The sequence below is a fragment of the Verticillium nonalfalfae genome (genome assembly GCF_003724135.2).
Source record: "Verticillium nonalfalfae strain VnAa140/NRRL 66861 chromosome Unknown scaffold_185, whole genome shotgun sequence".
NCBI classification, from domain to species: Eukaryota; Fungi; Ascomycota; class Sordariomycetes; order Glomerellales; family Plectosphaerellaceae; genus Verticillium; species Verticillium nonalfalfae.
The window spans coordinates 126-26,481 of record NW_021167410.1 but is presented as its reverse complement, the minus strand read 5'-3'; the positions used below and the strand labels follow the sequence as shown (position 1 = coordinate 26,481).

General features: G+C 57.5%; 9 protein-coding genes across 9 annotated transcripts; 7 read left to right on the top strand and 2 right to left on the bottom strand.

Moving 5' to 3' along the window:
- Positions 1-1,246: 1,246 nt before the first annotated feature.
- D7B24_003122 (uncharacterized protein) lies at positions 1,247-2,539 on the top strand (the record flags this gene model as incomplete). Its single annotated transcript, XM_028637316.1, has 2 exons — positions 1,247-2,238; positions 2,299-2,539. The coding sequence occupies 2 exons, from the start codon at positions 1,247-1,249 to the stop codon at positions 2,537-2,539; spliced, it is 1,233 nt and encodes a 410-aa protein (XP_028490811.1).
- A 2,063-nt stretch (positions 2,540-4,602) lies between these two features.
- Positions 4,603-6,166, top strand: D7B24_003121 (uncharacterized protein; the record flags this gene model as incomplete). Its single annotated transcript, XM_028637315.1, has 2 exons — positions 4,603-5,111; positions 5,170-6,166. The coding sequence occupies 2 exons, from the start codon at positions 4,603-4,605 to the stop codon at positions 6,164-6,166; spliced, it is 1,506 nt and encodes a 501-aa protein (XP_028490810.1).
- Positions 6,167-6,265: 99 nt separating this feature from the next.
- D7B24_003120 (uncharacterized protein) lies at positions 6,266-6,772 on the top strand (the record flags this gene model as incomplete). The annotated part of the gene is made up of 1 exon (XM_028637314.1): positions 6,266-6,772. The coding sequence occupies one exon, from the start codon at positions 6,266-6,268 to the stop codon at positions 6,770-6,772; it is 507 nt and encodes a 168-aa protein (XP_028490809.1).
- A 281-nt stretch (positions 6,773-7,053) lies between these two features.
- Positions 7,054-8,289, bottom strand: D7B24_003119 (uncharacterized protein; the record flags this gene model as incomplete). Its single annotated transcript, XM_028637313.1, has 1 exon — positions 7,054-8,289. The coding sequence occupies one exon, from the start codon at positions 8,287-8,289 to the stop codon at positions 7,054-7,056; it is 1,236 nt and encodes a 411-aa protein (XP_028490808.1).
- Positions 8,290-9,072: 783 nt separating this feature from the next.
- On the bottom strand, positions 9,073-11,123 carry D7B24_003118 (terpene cyclase; the record flags this gene model as incomplete). The annotated part of the gene is made up of 3 exons (XM_028637312.1): positions 9,073-10,051; positions 10,117-11,040; positions 11,101-11,123. 3 exons carry the CDS (start codon positions 11,121-11,123, stop codon positions 9,073-9,075), a joined length of 1,926 nt encoding a protein of 641 aa, XP_028490807.1.
- A 2,046-nt stretch (positions 11,124-13,169) lies between these two features.
- On the top strand, positions 13,170-14,996 carry AL1 (phytoene dehydrogenase AL-1; the record flags this gene model as incomplete). The annotated part of the gene is made up of 2 exons (XM_028637311.1): positions 13,170-13,215; positions 13,285-14,996. 2 exons carry the CDS (start codon positions 13,170-13,172, stop codon positions 14,994-14,996), a joined length of 1,758 nt encoding a protein of 585 aa, XP_028490806.1.
- Positions 14,997-15,610: 614 nt separating this feature from the next.
- On the top strand, positions 15,611-16,648 carry D7B24_003116 (uncharacterized protein; the record flags this gene model as incomplete). Its single annotated transcript, XM_028637310.1, has 1 exon — positions 15,611-16,648. The coding sequence occupies one exon, from the start codon at positions 15,611-15,613 to the stop codon at positions 16,646-16,648; it is 1,038 nt and encodes a 345-aa protein (XP_028490805.1).
- Positions 16,649-18,667: 2,019 nt separating this feature from the next.
- Positions 18,668-20,477, top strand: D7B24_003115 (uncharacterized protein; the record flags this gene model as incomplete). Its single annotated transcript, XM_028637309.1, has 2 exons — positions 18,668-19,211; positions 19,270-20,477. The coding sequence occupies 2 exons, from the start codon at positions 18,668-18,670 to the stop codon at positions 20,475-20,477; spliced, it is 1,752 nt and encodes a 583-aa protein (XP_028490804.1).
- Positions 20,478-21,620: 1,143 nt separating this feature from the next.
- On the top strand, positions 21,621-25,540 carry D7B24_003114 (uncharacterized protein; the record flags this gene model as incomplete). The annotated part of the gene is made up of 3 exons (XM_028637308.1): positions 21,621-21,640; positions 21,741-24,306; positions 24,368-25,540. 3 exons carry the CDS (start codon positions 21,621-21,623, stop codon positions 25,538-25,540), a joined length of 3,759 nt encoding a protein of 1,252 aa, XP_028490803.1.
- Between the last annotated feature and the right edge of the window lie 816 nt (positions 25,541-26,356).

Sequence of the window (26,356 nt, the reverse complement as noted above, 5' to 3'; positions counted from 1 at the left end):
ACGCACTTCTTCCCCAGGAGTGTCCAAATTACTTCTATACAGATACAGAGTGCGTTCGACTAAGCATGCACACTGTCCCTCGTCGATATTTGCCATTCGTTAGCCTTTCTGGCCATCAGAGGCCGGACGGCAGGCTCAGCCACATCTTGAAACTTTGATCTCTAGTACCTAGGCAGGTAGGTATGGGCAGGTACCTGGCTGAACGCCTTGCTCACCTGATAGCCATTGCCAACGCACCGATGTTATACTCCTGTGAACATGAAACTTGAAGGGGGTCCTCGATATTCTGAAGAGATATGGGAACGGACCTGGCAACAGCTTTTTCGGATCATCAACGAACGATTGATTGTTTGTTGTGACAAGGGAAGTGTCAGGCGACCCTACGGAGCCGCCAGGAGCCGCCAAGCAGGGGGTCGGTCAGGGGCTAAGGGCTACGAGAAAACGTGTATATATATATATATATATATAGGCTGCGGAGGGCCTTCCAAGCTGCGGATAGCCTGAATTCAGATGTATTCCGACCACGTACCTATATTCTAACTATGTTGAGAGGGCGCATTGGCTGTGCCTGAGAGCTCTGAATACATAGGGTAGGTGATATGTCTTGTGATGTGATTGATGCTCTCTCTCTGAACTACCACTACCCACGTGAATCGGATATACCCATCTGATTCACCGATCACGTAAGCTGTGATTCACGTGCTCCTGGGAGCTGTGAATCCGCGGCCACGGTGATCACCATATCGGTGATCCCCTATCGAGATCACCGCCCTAGGGAATCCCCTAATATTGGTTCAACAAACTACCTGCGGACCCTGTGGAAGACCCCTTCACTCTGCTCTAAACTACGCATTGACAGGAAGTTTCTCGATTATGGTGGAGACGCTGAACTTCGCAGGGTTTTCAGTTCCTTCAGTTGGAGGAGGTCCAGTGCGGAAGGGAGGTGTGTGTATTGAGAAATTATTCAGCAGGGCAGGAGGGTGCCTTGAACTAAGTTTATAGGAGGCACCAGGTGAATGCCACTGACCGACTGAGTGCCACCACCAACACCTTTAAGCCACGGCCGCAACCTTGAGGACCACAACGCTGGCTGCCTACCTTCCCTACCTATCTATATAAGGGTCGACCTTACAATTTCTTTCTTGTGAATACTCCCCACCCGTTCTCCTCCCACCATCTTCTCGGACCTTCAGCATCTTGCCCTACTATTAACTCATTTTCTTGTGTCTACCACCCATCCACGATCATGTCGCGCAGAGAATTAAACACTAGCGACAAAAGCGACTGGACCATGAACTCACTCTCAAGCTCCATCAAAAGCATGGCTATCGCAAGTCTCCAGCTGGCAAAGCAACCCTTCACCGAGGAGGAGTTGCAGAAATCCTCTCCAGAGCAGGTTCTCCAACGCATGCTCTCGACCAACTCATACATTTCGACCAATTCGAGCCTCGCAAAGAAGCACAACTCCAGCCACTCTAACGCCGCTCTACGATACTTCGAGGAGCTTGGCAAGGGACAGTGCGGTACCGTGTATGGCCTGCTCGGCACTACAATGGTCACGAAGCTGCCCAACTCTCAGAGCAAAGTAGCCGAACTTCACGCCGACTATCTCATGCACTTGAGGATGCAAAATGCCTTTCGGGAACACGACTCAGACCATGAGATCAGCGTGAGAGTTCCAAAGCTCGATGCTTGGCACGCTCCCAGCTCCAGGTTCTGGGTTGAGTGCGGGCTGCTCTTTGATGCCAACGTTAAAGTTAATAGCTTCGCCTTGGTTTCGGAGCGTGTGTTCCCCGCTCCCCTTCCTGTAAGGGAAGCACTTGTTGACGCTCTCTTACCCACGATCATCAAGAATCGGAAGCAGGACTTTCTGGCCAAGCCTGAGAACAAAAACTGCCTCATTCGCATGTACCTTGGCCGCCGCCACACAACCAAGATGCAGGACAGGACCCAAAACCTGAAACTCCAGAATTTCGCTCTTCATGTCAATGAGATGGAGGCGATCGGACTCGACACGGCTCACTTTGCACGTCTCATGGCTAACACTCTGGCCATCATGCACTGGGGCGCAATGGTCGACGGCAATGATGTCGAGTTTGTGCTGGGAAGCTCTCCGGCTAGAACTAAGACCTTGTCTTCGGAGGAAGCTGAAGCCCTTAACGTTTGGCAGTTGTCTGAGGCTGTTAATATCGACTTCGCTCGGAGAACTATGGAAATGTGGCTCATCGACTTCAACCAGTAAGTCGCATTCTCATATCACACTGTTGAAACTCTTGACTGACATTTCCTCGCTATTAGATGTGCTCCGATCCAAGACAATGAAGCCAGCATTGACAAACTCGTTAAGGCATTCATCTTCAATGATCCATACTATCCTCGACCTGGTCAATCGAATGACCGTGACAAGGAGCTTTGGAGTATCTTCAGCAAGAACTACCTCAATGCGAGCCACAAGCTCACCCAAAGCCCCGGGCCGGACACCTTCATCACACGTGTGGAGCGCGAGAGCAAGAAAAAGAGCATTGATAACCTCTTCTAGGTTGGGTGGCTTGACGTAGTGGGAGTTGCAAGGAAGACGTCTGTGTATTTGTACCTTAGGTGGTAGGTTACTGGTCTTGTGGCCCTCAGGTTGGGGGTCACTGCAGACGTTTCTACATTCTAGTTAGCGAAGTAGTACGATGGCCCAAAGACTCTGACGCGCCCTCGCTTTCGTTTGCTTGTGGCAGCAACACTGGTATCATATTCTTGCTCTACTCCACTAGATCTCGGTAGCCCGAACCGATTGGCAGCTCCCATGGCTGAGGATACTTAGGTCGTGTAAAGATCCACGACCCTCAGCGGAGGCGATTCCCTAGGCATGGCATGGGAAGAAGCTCGTCATGTCTCAGAAGGGCCATGGTCTAGCCGGCAGGTGCAGGATGAGGATGGGAGTTGGACAAAAGTCGTTCTGACAAGTGAATGCGGCTACGGAGATCGGGGTCGGATCCGACAGGCCCCACCATACCTTACAGTACACACCCCACCAAACTGTTTGAAGCGGCCCCTGGCGAGACAGGAAGTCTGACCTGCAGAATGGTCGACGTCACTGGTCGTCATGTTCTGATGTTCTTGGCTACCCCAAGCAGGATGACTGTGGGCAGGTGCGTTTTCCGGGTCGATAGGAAAGGGCATTCGGCGCGCGACAGATCTGAAGAGATCACACTACACATGTCGATGGCCGTGGCACTGTCATGGCCATGGACTGAGCCAATCATCAGAAGCAAAGGCTTAGGCGAGGCAGTGATGATGGGCGATTGGTAATGGTGATGGCAGATGTGCCTGCCGTCGCCAGGGGACTGGTGGCCGCTTGCACCTTCCACGCGCAGCAGAGGACCCTGGATTTCTGGCTGGTGGGAACGCCCCGCTGCTGGGCGCCCCAATCGCCCCCATCGCGCCCGTTGATTCGCCAGGAGATTCCGATCTGGCGACCCCGGACTGATCCTCTGCATCAGAGCCACCCCTGGTCCCGATCTCCAACCCAACATGGCCATCTCAAGTCGCAGCCCTCATCGTACCGCCGCCTAGAATCCCATGTTCGATCAAGACGTTTCTTAGCCCTCTTTCACAGAGGGCCTCGACCGCCGCCTCATCATGTGCCTTCTGCCGTGGCCACGGACCCGCAAAACCGCAGCACGAAGCATGCACCAGCTGTGCGGCCCGGGCGGACGACATGTGGTAGCCAGGGTTTAGCCATCGAGAAATCATTCCTTTCTCCAGTCCGCCACCTTTTTTTGCCAGCCATTTGCCTATTCTTTTCTCCTTCCGAACAACTGGTCATCGACTTGGTACAGGTATGCGCCCTTCCTTGTCTCAGATGCCCCTGGTCCCGCCCTTGCAAGCACCCTGACATCTCTACTATAGGGTCTGTACGGTCCATCGACCCTTGCGGCTGTTCATCCTACGAACTTCACCGAATACAGCGCCAGCGCACACTTGCTCACTGACCGGTGGTTGACCAATTCTTGTTCAATCTGAACCGAACAGCCAGTAAGCCACCGGCTGGGCAACCCCAAGTTTGCTTTTTCTTCTTGCCCGCACCCTCGTCCTCATCCTCGCTGCCCGGACGATCTTATCCATCCTTGCTGGCCTACAAGAAGCCAACCCCATCCCGCGTTTTATCGGAGGGTACCAAGTTGGTAGTTGAGTCAGTTTCCAGCATCTTGCTTCGTCTTAAGCCTACGTGCCTAGCGCCGGCAACCAAAGCCCCGTTGCTACTCCATCGCTCGGTTGGCCTCCCCCCCTTGCATATAACTGAATCTCTCGTTTGTATGACCCTCACATTCATGACCTAGTGGCGTTCCAATCTACTCATTCGCCTCTATCCTTCTAGCGTCACAAGCTAACTCGGCAGAGACCCAGCCAGGCGGCACCCTTGACGCCCAGCATCAAGGCCCAGGATTTATCCTACATCTACGCCATCTCCACACCCGTCCTTATTTGTGCCTCCTCAGTACAGTCCACCCTTACAGCTACCAGGCTGTTGCAATTCCTGTCGTCTCATTTCTGTACAATTACAACCTTGAATTTCCTCCGAGCGCGACAAAGACGACGAATCTCGACGCTATGCCTTCGTCAACGAATATCCTGATATATCTACTTCGGCACGACTTGCGTGTGTCTGACAATCCCATTCTTCACCACTTGGCTACTAGCAAAGATCATGGCTTTACCCATCTCCTACCCGTCTACGTCTTCCCGGCGCATCAAATCGAAACTTCGGGGTTCATTCGCGATGGAAGTAAATCACCGTATCCAGAGGCCAGGAGTCAGGTCGGTAGCTTCTGGAGATGCGGTCCGCACCGCGCCAAGTTTATTGTGCAATCCGTCTGGAACCTTCAGGAGTCTTTCCAGGGTCTTGGCAGCGGACTCTGTCTTCGTGCCGGCAGGTTTGACGACGTCTTGAATGGCCTCCTCAAGGGGCTTACCGAAAAACAGCAAACCGTCGGCGCCGTTTGGATGACTCTGGAAGATGCGGTAGAGGAAAAAAGAGATGAAAAGGCTGTCTCCTCAATTTGCTCGGAGAACAACATCGAGTTCAAGCTGTGGCAAGACGAGAAGTACTTCGTTGACGAGTGCGTTGTGCCATTTTCTTTTTTCAAATTTTGGAATGTCGTACTAACATGAGTCTAGTCGCGACACCGAACTGGAGAATGCGCACGATTTACCGGACATTTTCACAACATACCGCAAAACTCAAGAACCTCTGAGGGAGCGGCCCAGGCCAACGTTGCCGAAGCCTAGCAACAATTCTCTGCCACCGTACCCCAGCGACGATGTGGTGCCTGTTCAAGAGAGGCCCTTTGAGATGCCTGCAACATACGAAGAACTCGAAGCGGCATTATTGAAGCCTGTCAAGGATGTGCTAGATGTCGCTCCGGAGTACCCGTCGAACGCAACTTCTGTACACCCGTTGAAGGGCGGTGAGTTGGATGCGCTCCAGCGCGTCGATCACCTGATCAAGTCTTGTTCCATGTCCAACTACAAAAATACCAGAAACGGCCTCTTGGGAGTTGACTTTAGCACCAAGCTATCTGGATACCTGGCTCTCGGTTGTCTGACGGCGAGGCAGGTGCACGAGGAGATGGTGAAATACGAGGACGGTCAAGGCCCCGAGTACAAGGAAATTGACGGTTTCGGCAATGGCGAAAACGAAGGCACCAAAGCTGTCCGATTTGAACTCCTCTGGCGTGACTATATGCGTCTTTGCACCAGGAAGTTCGGACACCGCCTGTTCCGTGCCGAGGGATTCCGGGACGATCGGAAGCCGATCCAGTGGAAGACGGCAAAGCAGCCAGAAATTGCCGAGATTCTCAAGCGCTTCCTCGCTGGTACGACAGGCATGGGATTTATCGATGCGTCTCAGCGTGAGCTTCTGCACACTGGGTACACCTCGAACCGCGCACGGCAAAACGTGGCAAGCTTTTTGGCCAAACACTTGGGGATCGACTGGCGATACGGTGCAGAATGGTACGAGTGCATGCTGATCGACTACGACGTCAGTTCCAACTGGTCCAACTGGCAGTACGTCGCCGGAGTGGGCAATGATCCACGTGGCGAGGCACGCATCTTCAACCCAGTCAAGCAAGCATTCGACTATGACAAGCAGGGCGAGTACGTGAAGGCCTAGGTACCTGAGACCCGCCAGTTGGAGAAGCTTGAAAACGCCTTCCAATTATGGACGACATCCAAGGAGGAGCTACAGAAGCTGGGTCTGCAAGACAACGAAATGGTTAAGGACCCCGTCAAAAGGATAAACTTTTCGGTGGAGGGCAAGCCAAAGGGGTCTAGGAAGCCGTTCCAGCGCCGTCGAGGACGTGGTGGAGGTGGTGGTCCCGGCGGAGGCCGCGGTGGTTCTGGCGGCAATGGTCATCAGGGTAACGGCCATGCGGGCGGCGGTGGCCACCCAGGGGATTACGGCAACCACTCCCATTACAACCATGAACCATCCTCTCCGCAGACCATGCGCTCCCATGACAACGCCATGGGTTACCACGGCCAGGGTTACCCAGGATACAGCGGTCAGGGCTATCAAGTAAACGGTGGGTATCGCGGCGGCTACCGAAACGGGCGGGGCCGGGGTGGTGGAGGGGGCGGAGGTTATCGCGGAGGGCGTGGTGCCTATCAAGGAGGTGGTGGAGGCGAGTCCTACCCTGTCGCAAATGGGTACGGCTACCTCCCCATGGATCAAGTTAGACCGCACTGGACGACGACGAACCCTGGGTACCAGTCGTGATCTCGATGGCGGAGGATTTCTTTCCGAAAATGGCTCGATGAGATGTAGTCATGATGCGACGAATACACGAGTCGGATGGCGCGCGATTTCGGTCCATTTGAGACGAGACTGTTTGCACATGCGTTTCGCATGTAATCGATTGCCAAAGATCCTATATGAACAAATACAACAGAGTACACGCGAGTTGAGCTATGGAATTCTTGTACATTGCTTCATTAACAACAGACACGACCTCATCCCATGTTTCACCAACAGCGAGGCTACCGCAGTGAAGTAGCGTATCACCATCGCCAGTCCACCGGCTTGAGGTCCACACCTTTAGGGACGACAAAGAGTCCTGTGGCCTCGCAGACCAACGCGCCCGTTGCAGCCAACTCCATGCGTGCCACGACCCAGACCTTGCGCGCCTTGTCTTCCGGTACGGCGTCGGACGACTTACCGTCGCCACCGCGGCCGGTCGCCGGCGTCGTCGCCAGTGCCGCAGCCGCCACGGCCGCGGCATCGCGCGGGCGCTCGACGTGCTCCCAGCCGTCAGCCTGCTCCCAGGGCTTGACCATCCTGGCGCGGCGGACCTTGACGTCCTGGCGGGCGGCGGCGGCGTCGTCCATCGGGGCCATGCGGACGACGACGAGGGTGTAGGGGTTGAGGGGCTCGACGTAGCGGACGTCCATGTTGGCCGTGACGGGGGCGCCGCCGCGAAAGGCCTGGACGGCGACGCGGCCCATGGCCTCGTCCATGACGGTGGCGATGGCGCCGCCGTGGACGACGCCGGGGAAGCCCTGGGTGCCGGAGCCAAAGGTGAGCAGGAGGGAGAGCTGGCCGGTGTGCTGGTCGCGGTAGACCTGGTGGACGAAGCCGAGGCCCTTGTCGTTGCCGAGGGGCCCCGTCACGAGGTGCGCGGGCCGCAGGTGCGGCGGCAGCTCGGCGTGGGCGGGCCAGCAGAGCGGGGTTGTGTCGTAGGGGTCGTCGAGGGGGGACGTCTGGACGACGCCCGTCTCGGCCACCATGTCGTAGAGGGCCTTGCGGTCGGACTGGTCGAAGAGCGGGACCGAGAGCGGGTAGTCCCTCTGGAAGAACAGGGCGTTCTGCGTCTGCGCCACCATGGGGGGGACGCCGGTGTGGGCCAGGTCGTCCTCCGCGTCCTGGTCGTCGAAGAGCTCGGCGTGGGCCAGGCTGCGGAACGTCGGGTTGAGGTTGGACACCTCGTCGCCGGCCGCGTAGCCCACGTAGAGCGAGAGCAAGGCGATGGCGAGGCGCTGCGTCCAGCGGCGCAGGCGGCTCTGCGGAGGCGGGACGCCGAAGGGCTGTGGTGAGGGAGCACTTGGGAGGGTGCCTGGCGGGGCGGACAGGAGCGTGGAGATTTGGGCGGGTGTCAGCGTCGAGAGTTTGGCGAGGAGGGCTCGTTCTGCCTGTTGTTGGGATACAGGAGGCACTGTATTGGGTGGCGGTGGGTTCGGTAGCTGTGCGTGACAACTTGATGTAGTCGTGAAGGCGCGCCGCGCGGTGCTGGTCGCCATGTGGGATGCTCGCGTGGGCTTCGTGAGCTCCCGCAGCACAGGCCGCCAAGTTTTCGCTGCCCTCATGACGGGCAAAATCAAGGTTCCAGAGAATCTAGTGTAGAATGTATGTTCGGCCACTTGCAGGCAGCAGGCTGAAGCGGTCGGTCGGTCGGTCGCTAACGATCGAATCGGACAAGATGCATCGAGGCTCGAGGTCGAAGCGCGAAGGGCGGAGGAGAGGGCTGGCGTGCCCGACTCTCGTGCGACTTTTGCGGTACGAGGAGGTCCCAATTGGTGAAGCAGATGGAAGTCTGCGCTACATTGTCATGCCTCTAGGCTGTGGCATGTGTTCTTTGGGTGCCAGTCGAGTCGAGTTGTGTCGTGGAGAGCGGTGGGATTTCGATGAAGAAGGAAGCTGGTGATGGAAGTTCTTGACGGAGGTCTTAACGTGGGGCTGACGGATTGGAGCTTATTGCCGTTTGTGGCGGCGTTTACATGCGGCTCGCCCGTCTTGGCAAAACGGTGTGCGGCACCATGGACGGACCTGGCGTTGCCATGCACTCGCTGCCCCCACTGCGTCAACTCGATTGCCTGCACCGTCATGTAACTTTGACAACATCATCCTTACTTTGACAGATGGTTTTGGTCTTGATAGAGCAAAATGATCTAAAAGCGAATAGTCTATTGGGCCCTCGTCATGTCATGAACGTCATATCCTACTGAATCCCTGCGTCTGCAGTGTAGGCTCTTTGCAGCAGGACCTCGCGATCCATCGCTGTCGCAGCAAATGCAGCAAATTTTCTACGACATCATCAAAGTGCTCCAAGCCACCCAGATTCGCCGTCCCTTGGGCACAGTCGCCCGCCCACCGCCATTGATGCCCCTTTCAGCCTCCTGGGGCTCCTTGGCGGCCGCCGTACCATCCCGAAGCACGCGGCCAATCTCCATGTAGCTCTCGACAGCCACAATCATGGGCGCTCGAGCGGCAGGCGGAATTTCCACCATGACGACCCTGGACTCGTCGTACAGGTCAAAAGCCAGGTCCAGCAACCGCTTGCGCACCTGCATGACCCCGTCGCTGCGGGGGCTGCGTAGAACATCTTGGTGCGTGAGACCGGCCTCCTTGAGCCACGTCGTCGGCAGATAGACACGACCGATGCGCGCGTCGACGGCAATGTCGCGCGCAATGTTGACGTACTGCAGGGCGAGACCCATGCGGCAGGCGGCGAGACGGAGCTGATTGCGGGTGATGGCTCCTTTTGTGCTGTGGCGTTGCAGGACGACACCCGTACTGGTCACTTTGTTCCTGGGAAGGCTCAGCTTGGTGACGTCCGTCTCGGCCGTGGCGTCAGTGTCGTAGAGATGGGTGGGAAAGCCGGGGATGCAGTGGTGGAAGACGAGCTCGAGGCACATCAGACCGACAGTGCTCGCCACGTAGGAAGCGTATAGCTCGAGATCTGCTACATTGGTGATCGGAAACTGGCCGGCCCCTTGGTCAAAGTCCATATCCATGACGAATCCCTGGAGAAGGTCGTCAAAGGGTCTTTTGGGGATGAGATGGACAGGGAGTTGACGCAGGGTCTCCCATGCGGAAGAAGGAAAGGTCGACTCGGCGTACTCGCGAGACGACATGGACTCCTTCCCACACGAGGGTTTCGTCTTGTCGACTTCAGCGTAGGAAAGGTCGAGATGCTTTTGCAGCTTATCGATCCAGTCGGACGCAACAACATTGTCAGCCGCGTCATCAACGAGGTCGTCTGCCAGACGGCAGTACGAGTATCTGGTAGCAGGGTCAGCATACGTCGCCTTGAAGCCCCAGGTAATTAATGTAGTGGGAAATCATACAGGAGGGTCATGTCGATACGCAGACGGCCGGGGAATGCTGAACTGGCAAGAGAGAAGCTGCGGCTCTTCTTGGCAAGGCGCGACGCCGCCTGCCTGATGGCGGTGATGCGATGCATATCGTAGTGCTTGCTCGGCCAGAAGCGCGCCTTGATGAGGGACATGGACAGCGTGTCCGAAGGCTCGGCAAAGACGTCGGGGTGCGCGTCGACGACAGCGACGGCCTTGTCGAAAGCAGCAAGGCCAAAGACGACAAGCATGTTGGTGACGAGGAAAAAGACGGCCTCCTCAATTTCGAGATGGCCGAAGAGGCGCACGCCGAGCTTGGTGCCGCTCTGGATGGCCCAGGTGCCACGGCCCAGGGCGAGCTCGTCGACGACCCAGAGATAGACTGTCGGGGCGACAATGGGAAGCAGGGTCGAAGTCCATGGCAGGGCGAGTATGAAATGGGCGGTGATGGACCACGTCAAGAGGGCAAAGGGGGCAGCCCATGCCAGGATCAGGCCTAGGTAGGTACCTTCGGCACGTCCTGAGATGAGATGACAGCCGTAGACAATGGCGGCTGCGAGGAAGAGCTGCCCGGCCACCTTGGCCCTTCGAATGCCGGCAGGGACAGCCCAGGGTGCATTGAGATACTGGGCGTGCAGCACAGGCTTGTTGAACAGGATATACAGCTGTGCTGTGAGATAGGTCTGGATGACAAAGAAGAAAAGCTCCTCGGCGGGGATGTCAAAGAGGGAGTAGCCGAGGACTGCATCGGGCGGATAGTTCCAGATGTTGGTGCGAATCAGGTAAGAGTCCCAGGGGATGGTGGCCACAACGGCAACCGTGATGATAAAGCACAGTTTTGCCGCGTCGACGCGTGTTAAGAATGGGTACACCAGAACGGTCAAGAGGGTGGCAGGCGGCACTGTCCAGAAGAGGTGGCTAGAACTGTGAGCTTTCCACCACGGGTTCCCACGACGAGCAGGCCAAGGGGACACTCACACGAGTGCGTAATCGTACCCCATAATGGGTGATATGCGCGCCGGCAAAGAGGCGACCGTCTTTGTCAGGTCCCGGCAGGCGCGTTTGGCTGAGGAAAGATGGCAAGATTTCACAGCAGTGGGTAGTGGGTAATAGGTAGTGGGAGTGAGTGGGTAGTGGTGAAAGTTGGCGTTTGGTGATCTCAAACGGCGCAACGTGTAGCTAAGCTACTGAGCAGACTTATCGGTCGGGTACAGATGGTGAATATCCAGGAGAATTCTGTCGAGAGGGGTATTAATTACTGCTGCTTCCTGCCCATGGCTGGTCTATCGAGGCTTTGGTGTGGAACGGGTGCTCTATCCTTCCCCTTAGTACCTGGGTGTTGGGGATGCGCCAACTGGCGGGCTGATAGGTGATGCAAGGTACCGATCGTTGGGGTGGTGCGCCACACGCTGGACACACATGGAGGCGTTGACTGGTGAATCAATTGTGACAGAAAGAGGGTGTGAATCAGAGGGATGGATACACAGTGAGTGACTGGGCGGGGGTGACTAGGTGAGGTCGGTGCTTGGTGTGGGAAAGAGGAGAGAATAGGAGTGAGAGATGACAGTGTGACGACAGACGCGAGACTTTGTGCTGCACAGCCAACAACAGAGTTGAATGCTGATTGCTGACACGGATGGTGAGCCAGATAGAAAAGTAATAAAAAAAATAAAAAAAATAAAAAATGAAAGAGTGCCGGCCGGGCAGGGAGAGTCCAATCTGCAGAGGTGACGACTGTCGTAATCGTCGCTTCATCACTCACACAACGACGCAGCAACTCGCACTCGCACAGAAAGGCTCCGATACGGTACTTGACTGCCTGAGCACACGTGCTTACCTTTCTCGAGCGCGGTTGCTTAATGCAGGGGCATACACCGACGGCATGATACCAGCGAAATGGCTCGCGCCTTGTCAGCCGTCCGTCTCTGCGCTACGGATGTTTTCTTCGTCGGACTTCGGACATCTTGGCAGGCCGTGCCTTCAGGTGGACGTGGCTTCAGCCCTGTAGTGGGTGTAATGGGGAAATACAGCGCATTTTTCCAAAAGTCTATGATGCGTTCATGCCAGACTCCTGCCCTTGGAGCCCTGCTCTTGCTGGCTCCTGCTGGCTCCTGCTGGCTCCTGCTGGCTCAACACCCCTACAGCGACCCGCTTTTCCCCTGCCAGAGCCCTACCGTGTCCGCAGCCCCCCCTCAACCACGCCGCATCTTCCGAATGGGTTCACCATGGCTATGTGCTTGTACTGTAGTATCTTTCGACATCGACGTCCATTACACGTCAACCCCAAGTCAGGCCAAGCCCCCTCGACACATGCCTTACCAATGAGAACCGTCAGTTTTTTTCCTTTTGTTCCACCCGAGCCCTCGTTCGCTCGGCCTGTTCTCCGGGCTACTTGCCTGGTCCCAGTCCTGACCCCCCGCAGCAGGCGCAGTGTCACAGGCCAAGCATCACCACCGCGGTTGCTATCCCTCCTGGTCTGGATTTCTGGTCTTGATTCGATTCTGCCTCTGCGGCCCACGCAATGACCAGTCTCTACTCGCGAATCGCCTGGCTGTCCCAGGACCTTCGACTTTCTGCACGCCAAGCTCTGTCACAAGCCACCACCCCCGGCAGGCCTGCCACTGAGCTCCCTTGCATGCATCTCCCGAATCTAAGTGTCATCACTGCACTTCGCGCCCATGAAACCACGCGCCTCGGACACGATGGCCGGAGGTTTTCCTCGAGCTCCGCCTACCGGTACATCATGCGCGAGTGGTGGCTAGCCTCGCACATGGGATACGCATTGGACCGAGACCTTTCTTCATCGCGTCATGCGCTCTCTACATCTAACTACCTGTAGTCCCGCCGCATGTTAGCTCTTGTGTCTTACTTGTTCATCTCTGGCTACCACCTCCTGCTTGACAAGAGGTACAGTCACCCTCTCGTCATCTGTACTCCAGTCGCGATAAGACGCAAGCTTGCCCTGTACACCTTCGTGCCTATCTGTCTTTCCACATTGAAGCTCGTTACAGCAAGACACACGAACAGACAGCTTGCAAGTATTCACAATGCAGAAGTCAGGCGGCGAAAAGCCTCGAAAGGCCATTGTCGTCGGTAAGACCCGTGGAACCTTTGTTGCCTGCCTCTACTCTGATCTTATCTGACGCCTTTTCTGCAAACTAGGTGCCGGCGCAGGTGGTGTCGCCATTGCTGCGCGTCTTGCCAAGGCTGGCTACAAGGTGACTGTCCTCGAGAAGAATGACTTCACTGGCGGCCGCTGCTCCCTCATTCACCACGAGGGCTACCGCTTCGACCAAGGTCCCTCGCTCCTTTTGCTGCCCCAGCTCTTCCATGAGACGTTCCGCGATCTGGACACCACCATTGCCGACTCGGGTGTCGACCTCCTCCGTTGCCAGGATGTCAACTACAACGTCTGGTTCCACGACGGCGAGCTCTTCAAGCACTCGTCCGATCTGGCGACCATGAAGGTTGAAGTCGAGCGCTGGGAGGGCAAGGAAGGGTTTGCGCGCTACCTGAGCTGGATGCGTGAGGCGCATACCCACTACGAGGTGTCCGTGACCGACGTTCTTCATCGCAACTTTACGTCCTTGTTCAACCTCGCGCGGCCAAGCTTGCTGAAACGTGTCGTCGCGCTTCACCCCCTCGAAAGCATCTATGCTCGCGCGAGTCGCTACTTCTGGACCGAGAGGCTCAGGCGTGTCTTTACCTTTGCCGTCATGTACATGGGCATGTCCCCATTCGATGCGCCGGCCACCTACTCTCTGCTCCAGTACACCGAGTTTGCCGAGGGCATCTGGTATCCCAGGGGAGGCTTCCACGCCATCATCGCGGCGCTCGTCCGCATTGGAGAGCAGATGGGCGTGGAATACCGCCTCAACACGTCCGTCGCCAGCATTTCTACCGCCGAGGAGAGCCACCGCGCGACTGGTGTCGTTCTCGAGTCGGGCGAGTCTCTGTCGGCGGATGTCGTCGTCATCAACGCCGACCTCGTCTACGCCTACAGCAACCTGATGCCCAAGACGCCCAGCACCGTTGCATACAGCCAGTCGCTGCAGAAGAAGGAGGCATCCTGCAGTTCCATCTCGTTCTACTGGAGCGTCAACCGCAAGATCCCCGAGCTCGGCACCCACAACATTTTCCTCGCCGAAGAATACCGCGAGTCCTTCGATGCCATCTTCAAGCGCCACGGTCTCCCCGATCAGCCGAGCTTCTACGTCAATGTGCCGAGCAGGATCGATCCGAGTGCGGCACCCGCGGACGGCGACGCCATCATTGTTCTCGTTCCCATTGGCCACCTCGCCCGTTCCAAGGGCAGTGTGGACGCCCCTGGCCTGCCGACGGACGAAAAATCGTGGATCAACCTCGTCGCCCGCGCGCGCGCCGCCGTGCTCGAGACGATCAGCGCGAGGACCGGCTGTGCGCCGCTTGGGCAGTTCATCACAAACGAGATTGTCAACAACCCGCTGAGCTGGGAAGACAAGTTCAACCTCGACAAGGGCGCCATCCTCGGGCTGACGCACAGCGTGCCCAACGTCCTCGCCTTCCGGCCGCGCACCCGCGCCGAGGGTCTCGAGAATGCCTACTTTGTCGGCGCCAGCACGCACCCCGGCACGGGTGTGCCCATTGTGCTGGCGGGGGCCAAAATCACAGCCGAGCAGATCCTCGACGACCGAGGCCTGCCCGTGCCGTGGGCCCACACGAAGAACTTTCCGAAGCAACAGCTGGCGGAGCGGAGGCAGAAGACCAAGGCGCTCGACCTCATGCGGTACACGTTCCACTTTGGCTCAGAGGAAGTCGCCGTGCTGTCATTTCTGTTTGCGGTGTACATGATGTACCTGTTTGTGTGGCCCAGAGTCGTGTCACTTGTTTGCTAAGCGCAGGGCGTGGGGCGGCTAGTGGGGAGCATTTTTGCGATACCTCTGGTAGACGGCGTTGGAGGATCTAGATACGGTCTTTGGAGGCTAATGATAATTTGACATTGTGACAATCAAACTACTCATGGCGTCTTTGAGTATTTCCGACGATGAAACACCATGAAACAGATGGAGTGAACAGTCATAGATGAAGCCATCTTGACAGGACGACGAAGGTGATCGCAGGCCAAACCCAATGAACGATGACAATCCATGTCGTCATCATTGGTCGGCGCTTACTCAGGTGTTCGAGGCCCGGCCCCGTCAAGGCCGCATCGAAGCGGGGTGGCCGCTTAGGCCGATCTGGCGGGGCAAATGCAGTGCAATGTGGAGTTCCCTCGGAGCCAGGTGGGGCGCGCCGCCTGTCAGCATGAATAATCCCGTCTAAGCATCTCAGAGCGCCGAATCACGAAATCTCACAAGACCCGGACCCCCCCCCCTTTGCGTTTACTTACAAAAGCCTCCTGTCAATTGACAAACCAGTTACCCATCATTCAAAACATTTGCAACGAGCCTCTTCTCGATTGATCCAGAGCAACGACCGGAATTCAGAACCCAAGAAAAGAAAAGTATATATGCCGCGCCCCGCGCTCGTCGTAGCAATTTGTGTTGCTCTTCTGGCCATCACCATCTTCAAGACACCACTCGCAGACAGCATCACAGCCATTCTCTCAGCGAGGGACACAACCACGAACACAAACAACAGCACCAGCTCGACACCACTCATGCTCAACAGCACCGTCAAGTCGACCATGTCCAAGACGCTCCGCCACGCACGCATCTCGCCGCACCGCAGCGGCACCCGCGGCCACTCGGACCACGGCTGGCTCAACACGTACCACTCCTTCTCGTTCGCCGACTGGTACAACCCAGACTACACGCACTTTGGCGCGCTGCGCGTGCTCAACGAGGACCGCGTCAAGGCGCAGACGGGGTTCCCGACGCACCCGCACCGCGACTTTGAGATTTTCAGCTACATCCTGTCGGGCGAGCTGACGCACCGCGACTCGATGCTGCGCAAGGGCGCCGAGGGCGACGCCAGCGCCGACCAGTTCTACCGCATGCACCGCGGCGACGTGCAGTTCACGACGGGCGGCACGGGCATCGCGCACTCGGAGATGAACGAGCACCAGCGCGACACGGTGCACTTCCTGCAGATCTGGGCCATCCCCTGGAAGCGCGGCCTGCCGCCCAACTACCACACGCGCCACTTTGACGACGACGCCAAGCGCGCCGCCTTTGTGCCCATCCTGTCGCCGCTCAAGGGCGGGCCCGACGCCTCGGCCGCCGAGGAGAAGGCTGCCGAGCCTGCCGTCGACGGCACCATTCCCATCCACGCCGACCTCGTCATGGCGGCCGGCATCATCGCCCCCGGCCGCGCCTTTGAGTGGAGCATCGGCAGCCGCGGCACCACCCAGACCAAGCGGAAGGTCTTTGTCCACCTGCCCATGACCAAGAGCGGCAAGGCCAAGGTCAGGATAGACGGCCGCGACGACGCCGTCTTGTCTGAGGGTGACGGCGCATTTATCGATGCCGTCCATGCTGGGGACAAGCTTGGCGTCGAGAGCGTCGGTGAGGCCGAGGCCGAGGTCATTGTGCTGGATACTGCGTAAAAGGGAGGAGCAGCTGAGATAGACAGATACCATTGGATCTCGTTTGGCGGGATCATAGAATGAATGATATATACCCCCTTCACGTATGTGCCCTTCTTGACTGAGTTCGCTGTCTTTTGCTTGTCGTGTTGCAAATGTTGGCCTCATGCTCGCCTCATGTTCGTACAACGGCCACGGTAGTAGTCGCCACGCACCACTGTCACTTAGACCTGTCGTTGTTGTTGTGTCCAGGGATTCAGGGGTGCAGAAAACGTGGTAGGCCGAGCGTGTGTTCTTCGGCCGGAGGATGCCTGCGCAACCTACATCTTCACATGAATGGATATCTATGGGACGAAGAGTAGCCGCCCCAAAGATCAGCCTCGTCAAGGATACAGTGGACTCGGGCTACTTGGCCTACATCTGCTCGATTTGGCCTAAATCGGCTCAAATTTCGCCGGATAGGCCCAGGCGCACCCCGTCAGCAGTGTGCTCAGCCTCCGACAGCATTGGATCATCTTGGAGGAACAATCTTACAGTGACGCACTGAGCCGCCGCCCTTTCCTCCCACTCTCATCTGACACTCCTCAAGGAAGTTCCCCTGGATGCCAAACAGCGTCCATCGATGAGAAGTGTCCAGACCCGTCAAGTCCTTGGTGAAGAATGTGAGGATCGCGCCTGAGCGGTTCCTGCTGTGAGAACCAATATGCCAGTACGCGTCACAGGAGGTGGGGGCGAAAACCCACAACCTACTTAGGTCTCGCAGTCTTAACCCCAGCCGGGTGAGCGCACATGGACGGGGGCAGCGTCTGCTCGGCTCGGTGTTCCACCCATGACCATCAACTGGGAATGGCTTGGCTGTATAGCGAGTTCTGCTACCAGGGCCACCTGTTCCGGGCTCTTGGAGATGCTCTTGGAGACGTGAGAGTCAGCGAAAAGAACAGGGATGCGGGCACATGTGTTGTCAAGGGTTCAGGCTAAACCGGCCGAGATGTCGGACGCACGGATCAGGGGAAATATCGACTCTGATCGTCTGGGCGGACCATTTTCATCGACGAGGCGGCGCCACTCTGGCATCTCTCGCCGCTGTTGGTGGTTCAATAGAAGCAGCCCGAGGTTCTCCACCGATCCTTGGCAGGCCCTGAAAGTTAATGTACGTCAGGTACCTAGGTACCTTGGAAACGTACCTTAGGTACCTACCCTACCTACCCTGAGCACCTCCCGTGGTACCCCAGAAGCAGAAGGTCCTACAGAATTGGGCAGGTTGGCGATCATGCTGTGAGTCGTTCCTGAGCCCGGCAGGACTGGCCGGATCTCCCCTGGGAAGGAAGTACCCACCTTGTGGTTGTCTCATTTCATCTCCCCTCACATGGCAGGCGCTACCACTGCAGGTACCAGGCACAGCAAGCGTAGATCCACTGCACAGCCAACCTCTCCACCAACTACAAGTCCCTCGCCGCCACCATCTCCATCCACGATCCTCTCGTCTGCCATGTTGGTCCTTCGGTCAAGCACACTGGATGAATATCACGCTGCTGGACTTGCCGCACGCCCGCATGGCCCAGCCAATCCTCGCCGTTCTCCGGGAACAGCTCGCAGCACATCTCGCTCGGCACCAGCCTTGACATTGTCTGGTAATCTCTCGACGCCTTAGCCCGGCATGGTTTCCGGCGTGGTCCAGCTGTGTTGGGTGGTCCAGGGCCAACACAGCAACAAGCCAACTGCTGTCATGATGCCTCGCCCCGTCGGCCGGTGGGCGTGGTCGCCACACTACGATGCCGGCCAGCTGACAACTGAATGGCTATGAAAGGCCCTCTCCCCGTCCGACTTCCTGGATAACATGCCCACTCTGCTGCTGCTCGTGTCTCCTCATCTCTTCATCGTCAAGCCAGAGACGTCATCCAGCCATTTTCGGCTTTGCAGACACTTTGTTTGCGTCCTTTCGTTGAACCCACAACCACCTCTCCACGCTCGCTACCTACAGGCTTCGGCCACCTTACAGTCCTTCTACATTTTCACATTCATATCCAGTATATCACCAACATGATGTTCAAGTCCCTCCTGGCCGTGGCTCTCGGTGCCGGTCCCGCCTTCGCTAACACGTATGGCGGGCTCAACCTCTACTGGGGCCAGCTGGGCCTGCCCACGGATCGCCTGGCCAGCTACTGTGACTCGCCCGGCGTCACCTCCGTCACTCTGTCCTTTGTGAACAAGTCCCCGAGGTACGGCAATGACTATCCCGGAACCAACTTTGCCGGCCACTGTGGTGGCGAGCAGTTCTATGTGAATCCGGTCAACGGCGAAGAGACCTCTCTCATCATGAACTGTGATGCTATCAAGACAGACATCAGGTACTGTCAGAGCATTGGCAAGAAGGTTCTTCTGTCCATTGGCGGACACTGCGCCGGTGGCGAGCCTTGCAGTTATGATGTCTTGGACGAGGAAGAGGGAGAAGCCTTCGCCGAACAGCTCCACTCCATCTTCGGCCCGTACGATCCTACCTACTCTGGCCCTCGTCCCTTTGACATCAGCGAGACGGAGCATGTGGCCGTCGATGGCTTCGATTTTGACATTGAGTTCAAGTACCGTAAGTTCGCATACATGTACGCTTCCCGCTTCACACGCTGACCACGACATGTTATCAGCCAACCAAGCGCCCTACATCAGGATGGTTGAGGTCCTTCGCGCCCTCAACCCTGCGTACTACATCACAGCTGCCCCCCAGTGCCCGACTTCCGATGAGTACTTCCAACTGAAGGAGCTTGTCTACGCCGCCCAGTTCGATGCCTTGTTCATCCAGTTCTACAACAATCCTGGCTGCCAGGCTTCTGACAATATCAACTATGATGATTGGCTGAGGGTCCTGTCGGAGACCGACCAGAGCAAGGACGCACACATCTTTATCGGCCTGCTGGCGAGCCCTGCGGCAGGTGGCAGTGGCTATGTCGACAACGAGCAGGTGAAGGAAATTGTCTGCGCGCTTAAGGACAAGAGTCAGTTTGGAGGCCTATCCTTTTGGGACGCGACGAGGGGCGCTCAGAACGTCATTGATGGCAAGAACTTCAATGAACACGCTGCCGACGCGCTCGAGTTTGGATGCGACTCTGCGCCTCCCACCGGACCTACCACTACCAGTAGTCGTTTGCCATCCAACTCAACAATTACGGCGTCAATCACCGTGTCCTCCTCGTCCGTTGGACCCACCAGCATGACGTCCTCCGACTCTGTCGAGCTTACCACAAGCACCGTATACGCCACGAGCACCCGCACCATCACGTCCTGCAAACCTGACGTGCCCTGCACCAAGGGAGATGTCGTTACGGAGACCATTCCCTTGTACACGACCGTATGCCCTGTCACGGAGACTGGCGATGTGACCCCGACACCCGCCATCACGTCAGCTCCTGTCACGTCAGCACCCGTCTGGACGACGAGTACTGCCTACACGACTAAGACATATACCGTCACCTCCTGCGCTCCTGATGTGGCATACTGCCCTTCTGGCCAGGTCACGACTGAAGTCACATGGTACACCACCGTCTGCCCTGCCACGGGTGACGTTCCTCAGGGACCGAAGACGGATGCTCCTCAGCCACCCAAGCCTAGCGGCGGACCTCACGTTCCCCAAAAGGGCAACGAGGAGGACTCGCCCCCGAAGGAAAGCGGCGAACCGATTCCTCCGGTGAAGAAGCCGTACACGACCATTGTGATTCCGCCTGCAGGTCTTGGGCACAACGCTACGGGCTCGCATGCGCTACCGAAGCCGAGCCACATCGTAGAGGCTGGTGCCGGAAAGTCCGGGATGATCAGCGCAGCGGCTCTCGCCGTCGTTGTCGCTGGGCTTTTGCTGTAGGCCACCATGGATAATTGGCGGCTTGTTCTCTTCGATGTCGTATTGATTCTGCATCTACATAGTAACGATGTGGTAGGTTGATCTATTGGTGTTTGTGAGTAGTCTCAAAGTTCAGGATCCATGTAGCCGCAATCTTGGTCCGAATCTAGAACATGTGTCCAGCCTCATCATACGATGTTTTCTGTGCTACCGTATATTGCAAGGGCCGTACAGCGCTTCAAGGCCGGGACGCGTCAACGTTGGCGGCGCAGCAAGGTGATCGTAACTGTACGAGATGAGACACAACCACGGATCGAAGCACGGATTGCCCTGAGGCAGATGGCACACGAAAGACGAGCCGCCCGTTGGAGCAGGTGAACAAGGGGCTGTTAGTCATCCCCTGATCTAGCTTCAGGGCACCGAGGCGTCATTGGCTGGAGCTCTAACCAGGCGTGAGCTCCATCCACCCCACATGCAAGAACGTCATTGCCTGGCTCCTGCACTCGAAAGCAAGGTGGAAGAGGGGAAACGGGACGACTGGTTGGTGCTTTCCTCAACTGGCCACTTTGTGCCTGGCCATATGTATCTCAATCCACGACTCCATCGCCATCCTTGCTCCTGACACTGCCTACCACCTACCTACCACCTACCCTCACGGCCATCGACCTCTTCATCATCGTGGCTCAGACCCTCCTCTACTACGCGACGGGCCATTCGTGCATACCGGCCGTTTCCAGTGCCCGAATTCCGTTCCTCCACAGCTCGTACCTATATTAGGGTATCGGACTACGGTGGCCCCTCGTTGCCAGAGCCTCAGGTCTCGGTCGAGTTAAGGCCCCGCCTGACAACAAACTGTATCAGCCACCGAGGACAACATCCGCCTCAGGGTTCTCAACGGCGGCCAGCTGCACCTGTTCCTACGCAAGTACTGGTTGAGTAGGGCGTCTGCCGAGAATGCGAATGCTGTGAAGCACAGTCCATCTCCTGAGACCCTCTCTGCCTTACCTCATCCAGTTCTCTACACATTTGCCCGACGCCCTTCGGCCCGCGGCCGTCATCTCCTGCGTTACATAACCTAGGTGCCCTATTCTGGTTGTTATTGTTGCTGTCGTCGCTCTTCTTTGCCTTGGCTGCCTCGACAAGGATTCGAACAGCAGCGTCATCATGTCAGACACAGGCGAAAGGTACGTCCCTCGCTCCCCTGAACGAATTTGAATCTCTCCCTTCCCCCCCTCCCCCCCTCATGTGACGACCATACCAGTCCTAATGCCACTGCGGCTACAGCATCACCGCCCATAAGCGGTCCAAATCGGCCGCTGCCCTCGCCCTTCTCCGTCGCAACCACTCTCGTCACGAAGAAGACGCCTCGAACTCTTCCGGCCCTGACGATGCTGGCAACTCTGGCTTCTCGGGCCTGTCTCCGTCCTTCTCGTCGAGCGCGTCTCTATCCCACCAGACCTCCACCCGAACACAGGGCGCCAAGCTCACCGCCTCCTCCGCTGCCCTGGCACGAACACCCTCCAACCAGAGCCCCGCAGGCCTGTCTTCCAAGACTGGCAGCGTATCGCTCGAGAACAAGGGTGTGTCTCTCGAGCAGTCCGTTCGAAAATTCCGCATCGTCGAGTCTCTGCGGAGTGGCGACACGGCATCCATCTCCAGAGCCATTCGCGAAACTGCCGAGGGCGGTCCGCGGACCAGCATTTCCTCCATCGGATCGCTGAACGGCACCGGTTTGGATGACACCACCATATTACACCTGGCCATCCAGTGCGCAGAATACCCTGTCGTCGAGTTTGTTCTTCACAACAGCACCGGCTCCATAGATGTCAACTCACGCGACAAGGAGGGCAACACGCCGCTTCACATTGCGGCAGCCCAAGGACGAACTCAGGTTGTCAAGCTGCTTCTCGAACAAAAAGACATCAACGATGCCATTCCCAATACGCAGGGCCGGCTGCCCATCGACTCGGCGAGGAACCCGGAAATCTTCCAACAGCTCCAGCTGTCGCGGTCGCTATTTGTCGAAGACAAGGTGCGTCAGGTCCAGGGTCTCATTGCCCAGGGCGATTACAAGGCGCTCGAGGTCATTCTTGAAGAGCCGCGCCTCAAGCAGGTTCTTGACATTAACAGCACCGAATTCTGCACCGAAACCGTGACCGTTCAGAACGGAGGAACCCTCTTACACGAGGCAGCACGCAAAAAGAACTCGCAGCTCATCCAAGTCTTGCTTCTTCACGGTGCTGATCCATTCCGACGAGACCGTAAGGGCAAGCTCCCCCAAGACGTCACAAAGGACGACACGACTCGTTCCATGCTCAAGCGCTCGCCCGCTGCCGTGGCCGCCCAGAGGGGCATTCAAGAGAAGGCTGTTCTTGGTCATGCTGCATCCCAGGGCGCTTCCTCGAGCACTCCGGGTGACCCTCTCGCCGGAAGAGAAGCCCGCGAGATGTCTGGCTACCTGAAGAAGTGGACCAACTACCGAAAGGGATACCAGCTGAGGTTCTTCGTACTAGAGGACGGTGTCATGAGTTACTACAAACACCAGGACGATGCTGGCTCGGCCTGCCGCGGCGCCATCAACATGCGCATTGCCAAGCTTCACATGAGCGCCGACGAGAAGACCAAATTTGAGATTATCGGCAAATCATCTCCCAAATACACCCTCAAGGCCAACCACGAAGTCGAGGCCAAGAGATGGTTCTGGGCGCTGAATAACTCCATTCAGTGGACCAAGGACCAAGCCAAGGAGGAGGAGAAGCAGAAGGCTCGTGGTGCCGAGATGCTTCGTCAAGCTAAGGCCGACCAGGCTGGCAAATCTCCAGAGCTGTCCATGAACGACCCCGCCAGCGAAAGCGCCAGCGTGACCGATACGCGGAGAACCAGCACGCAAATCCACCGAACGCAGTCTGGACCTCGTCACTCTATGCACAGGGCCGCCAGTACCGTGGGCAGCGTCGATGACGACTACGCCGATGCGATGACTGAAGGCGATGCGTCTCGGATGGGTGGCAACCACACCCACACTAACGCGGGAGGAAATGACGACGACGATGACTACTTTGAGGAGGCGAGCAATCGCGATGGCCCGGCTGTGACAAGGGATGCGTTCAACATCACTGCGCAGTCTGCCAAGCTGCAGCTCGACACGATCGCAGCTGTCAATGCGGCGCTCATCGCGGAGACTTCCAAGAATCCGGCCGCCACGCTGTCTGACGGCAAGGTGTCTCAGGCTCTCGCTACATATGATGCTGCAGTTCGCAGCTTGACTGGTCTCATGGGCGACCTGCTGCGCATCTCGAAGGACCGCGATGCGTACTGGCAGTACCGGCTGGATCGCGAGATTGACATGCGGCGCATGTGGGAGGAAAGCATGGCGCAGGTGGCCAAAGAACAGGAGGTTCTCGAGGAGCGCGTTGACCAGGCCGAGACGAAGAGGAAACTGGCCAAGCGTGCTCTGCGGGAGGCAGTCAGCAAAGCACCCGTGACAGACAGCAACAGGGCTGATGGCACAGAGGTCATTGATGAGGCGATCGGCACCGATGGCGCGGCGAAGAGCGCCCCGGGTGCCGGCATTGTCAGGCAGCAGACTGCGCTCGACCAGATCAGTGATCTCTCTGACTCAGAGTCGGACGCTTCGGATGAGTTCTTCGATGCCGTGGACGCGGGCGAGGTGGAAGTCAGCGAGCTCCCGGCCGAGCGCTCGGGCCCAGAGGTTGACGGTACAGCGGAGCCCAAGGAGGTTGTTGTTTCCGGGACCTTGGACATCAGCAGCTCGTTCAAGGGCTATGAAAACGGTGTCCGCACAAGGCTCAAGATGGATGCGGATGACAGGCCCAAGATTTCGCTATGGGTAAGAAGTTCTTCCCCCTTCACGACATATTACTCAGTCAGCTAACCAGATTCACTTGCAGGGTATCCTCAAATCAATGATCGGCAAAGACATGACCAAGATGACCTTGCCCGTCTCCTTTAACGAGCCGACGTCGCTCCTGTACCGCGCTGGTGAGGACATGGAGTACACAGACCTGCTGGAACAGGCGGCGGACCGCAGCGACTCGCTGGAGCGAATGCTCTACGTGGCAGCGTTCGCTGCCAGCGAGTATGCCTCTACGATTGGTCGCGTGGCGAAGCCATTCAACCCGCTGCTGGGCGAGACGTTTGAGTATGTGCGTCCAGACAAGAATTACCGCTTCTTTGTCGAGCAGGTCAGCCATCACCCGCCGATCGGTGCCGTGTGGGCCGAGGCACCCAAGTGGACGTACTGGGGCGAGGCGTCAGTCAAGTCCAAGTTTTACGGCAAGTCGTTTGACGTGGCGCAGCTCGGCACGTGGTATCTCAAGCTGCGGCCCAACGCGGGGGGCAAGGAGGACCTGTACACGTGGAACAAGGTGACGTCGTCGGTCATTGGCATCATCACGGGCAACCCGGTGCTGGACCACTACGGACCGATGGAGGTGACGAACCACAGCACTGGTGAGAAGTGCATGGTGGAGTTTGAACCGCGCGGGTGGAAGGCGTCGAGCGCGTTCAAGATCAAGGGCAAGGTGGTGGATGCGGATGGGCGGGTGCGGTACAGCCTGGGCGGGCGGTGGAACTCGAAGTTTTACGCGCGACTGACGCCGGGCTACGAGGCGACGGTGGAGGACCCGGGCGACAACAAGGCGCACGACCCGAACAAGGCGTTCCTCATCTGGCAGGCGCACGAGCGGCCGCAAGGCATCCCGTTCAACCTGACGCCGTTTGTGTTGACATTCAACCATCTCGACGACAATCTGCGGGCGTGGATCGCGCCAACGGACTCGCGTCTGCGGCCGGACCAGCGGGCGATGGAGGACGGCGAGTACGACCTCGCGGCGACGGAGAAGAACCGGCTCGAGGAGGCGCAGCGGGCGCGTCGTCGGGCGCGCGAGACGCAGGGCAAGGAGTTCACGCCGGCGTGGTTCACGCAGGAGCTCTCGGAGGTGACGGGGGAGAAGTACTGGAAGTTCAACGGCAAATACTGGGAGCAGCGTGAGAAGGCGGGCACGGGCGACACGTCGGCGTGGCACGGACTCGAGCCCATCTACCAGGACGTGGAGCAGTAGAGTGTCCCTGTCTAGGGGTTCATGGCGAGTGAGAAGGAGCTGATTTGGGTGTGCGGAGGGCAGGGGAGAGAGGTTGGAGTAGCGCACGCAGTTAGTTGTACTTGGGGTAGCCAGAGCAAGGTCAATAGAGAGATGATTGTTTTGCCTCGTCGGCGGGTTTTTTTCTTGAACCATTTCTTCTAGCCCGTCCATGGAAAGCCGCACCCCCCGCACAATCACATAAGTAGCACATGCGGAGAAGGATTAAGGCGGGTATATGGGAAGATGAGAAGATGGATCGGGGGCCATGGAAGGTCCTGATGGACTGGAGCGACCCGGCGCTCGGGTTCGGGTCGTGCTACCGAGGGGAGACACGGCACGGGTGGAGACGTTCGGCACTAGCCACTGCCACTGCCAGCCACTGCCACGGCCAGTGCCACGGCCTGTCATGCGCCAGTGGTCCGAACCTCGGCAAGAGCCCCCCTGCCTGTGCCTGCGTCTGTGTCACCATCCATCTCAAACCACCACCGACCTCACTTCACTTGCCTTGCCTGTGAATGGGTCTGTCTCCAATCTATCTCTTCAACCGCCCCCTTTCTCCCGCCCCTCATCAACCAAACCGGTCTCCATCTCCATCAGAGTTTTTTTTTCTTGTTCTTCGTCTCATCGGCCATCGTAGTCCCATCAGACTTAGCCCAGCCAGGACACATAACCCCGGCTGGACGGGCAACGCGATATCTAGCGAGGAATCCCTTGAGTGGATCTTCGGAGCCTCGAAAGAAGGTTCGGTCCAATACGACGCAAAGCACACGTCACGACAGCTAGGGGCCTCGTCAC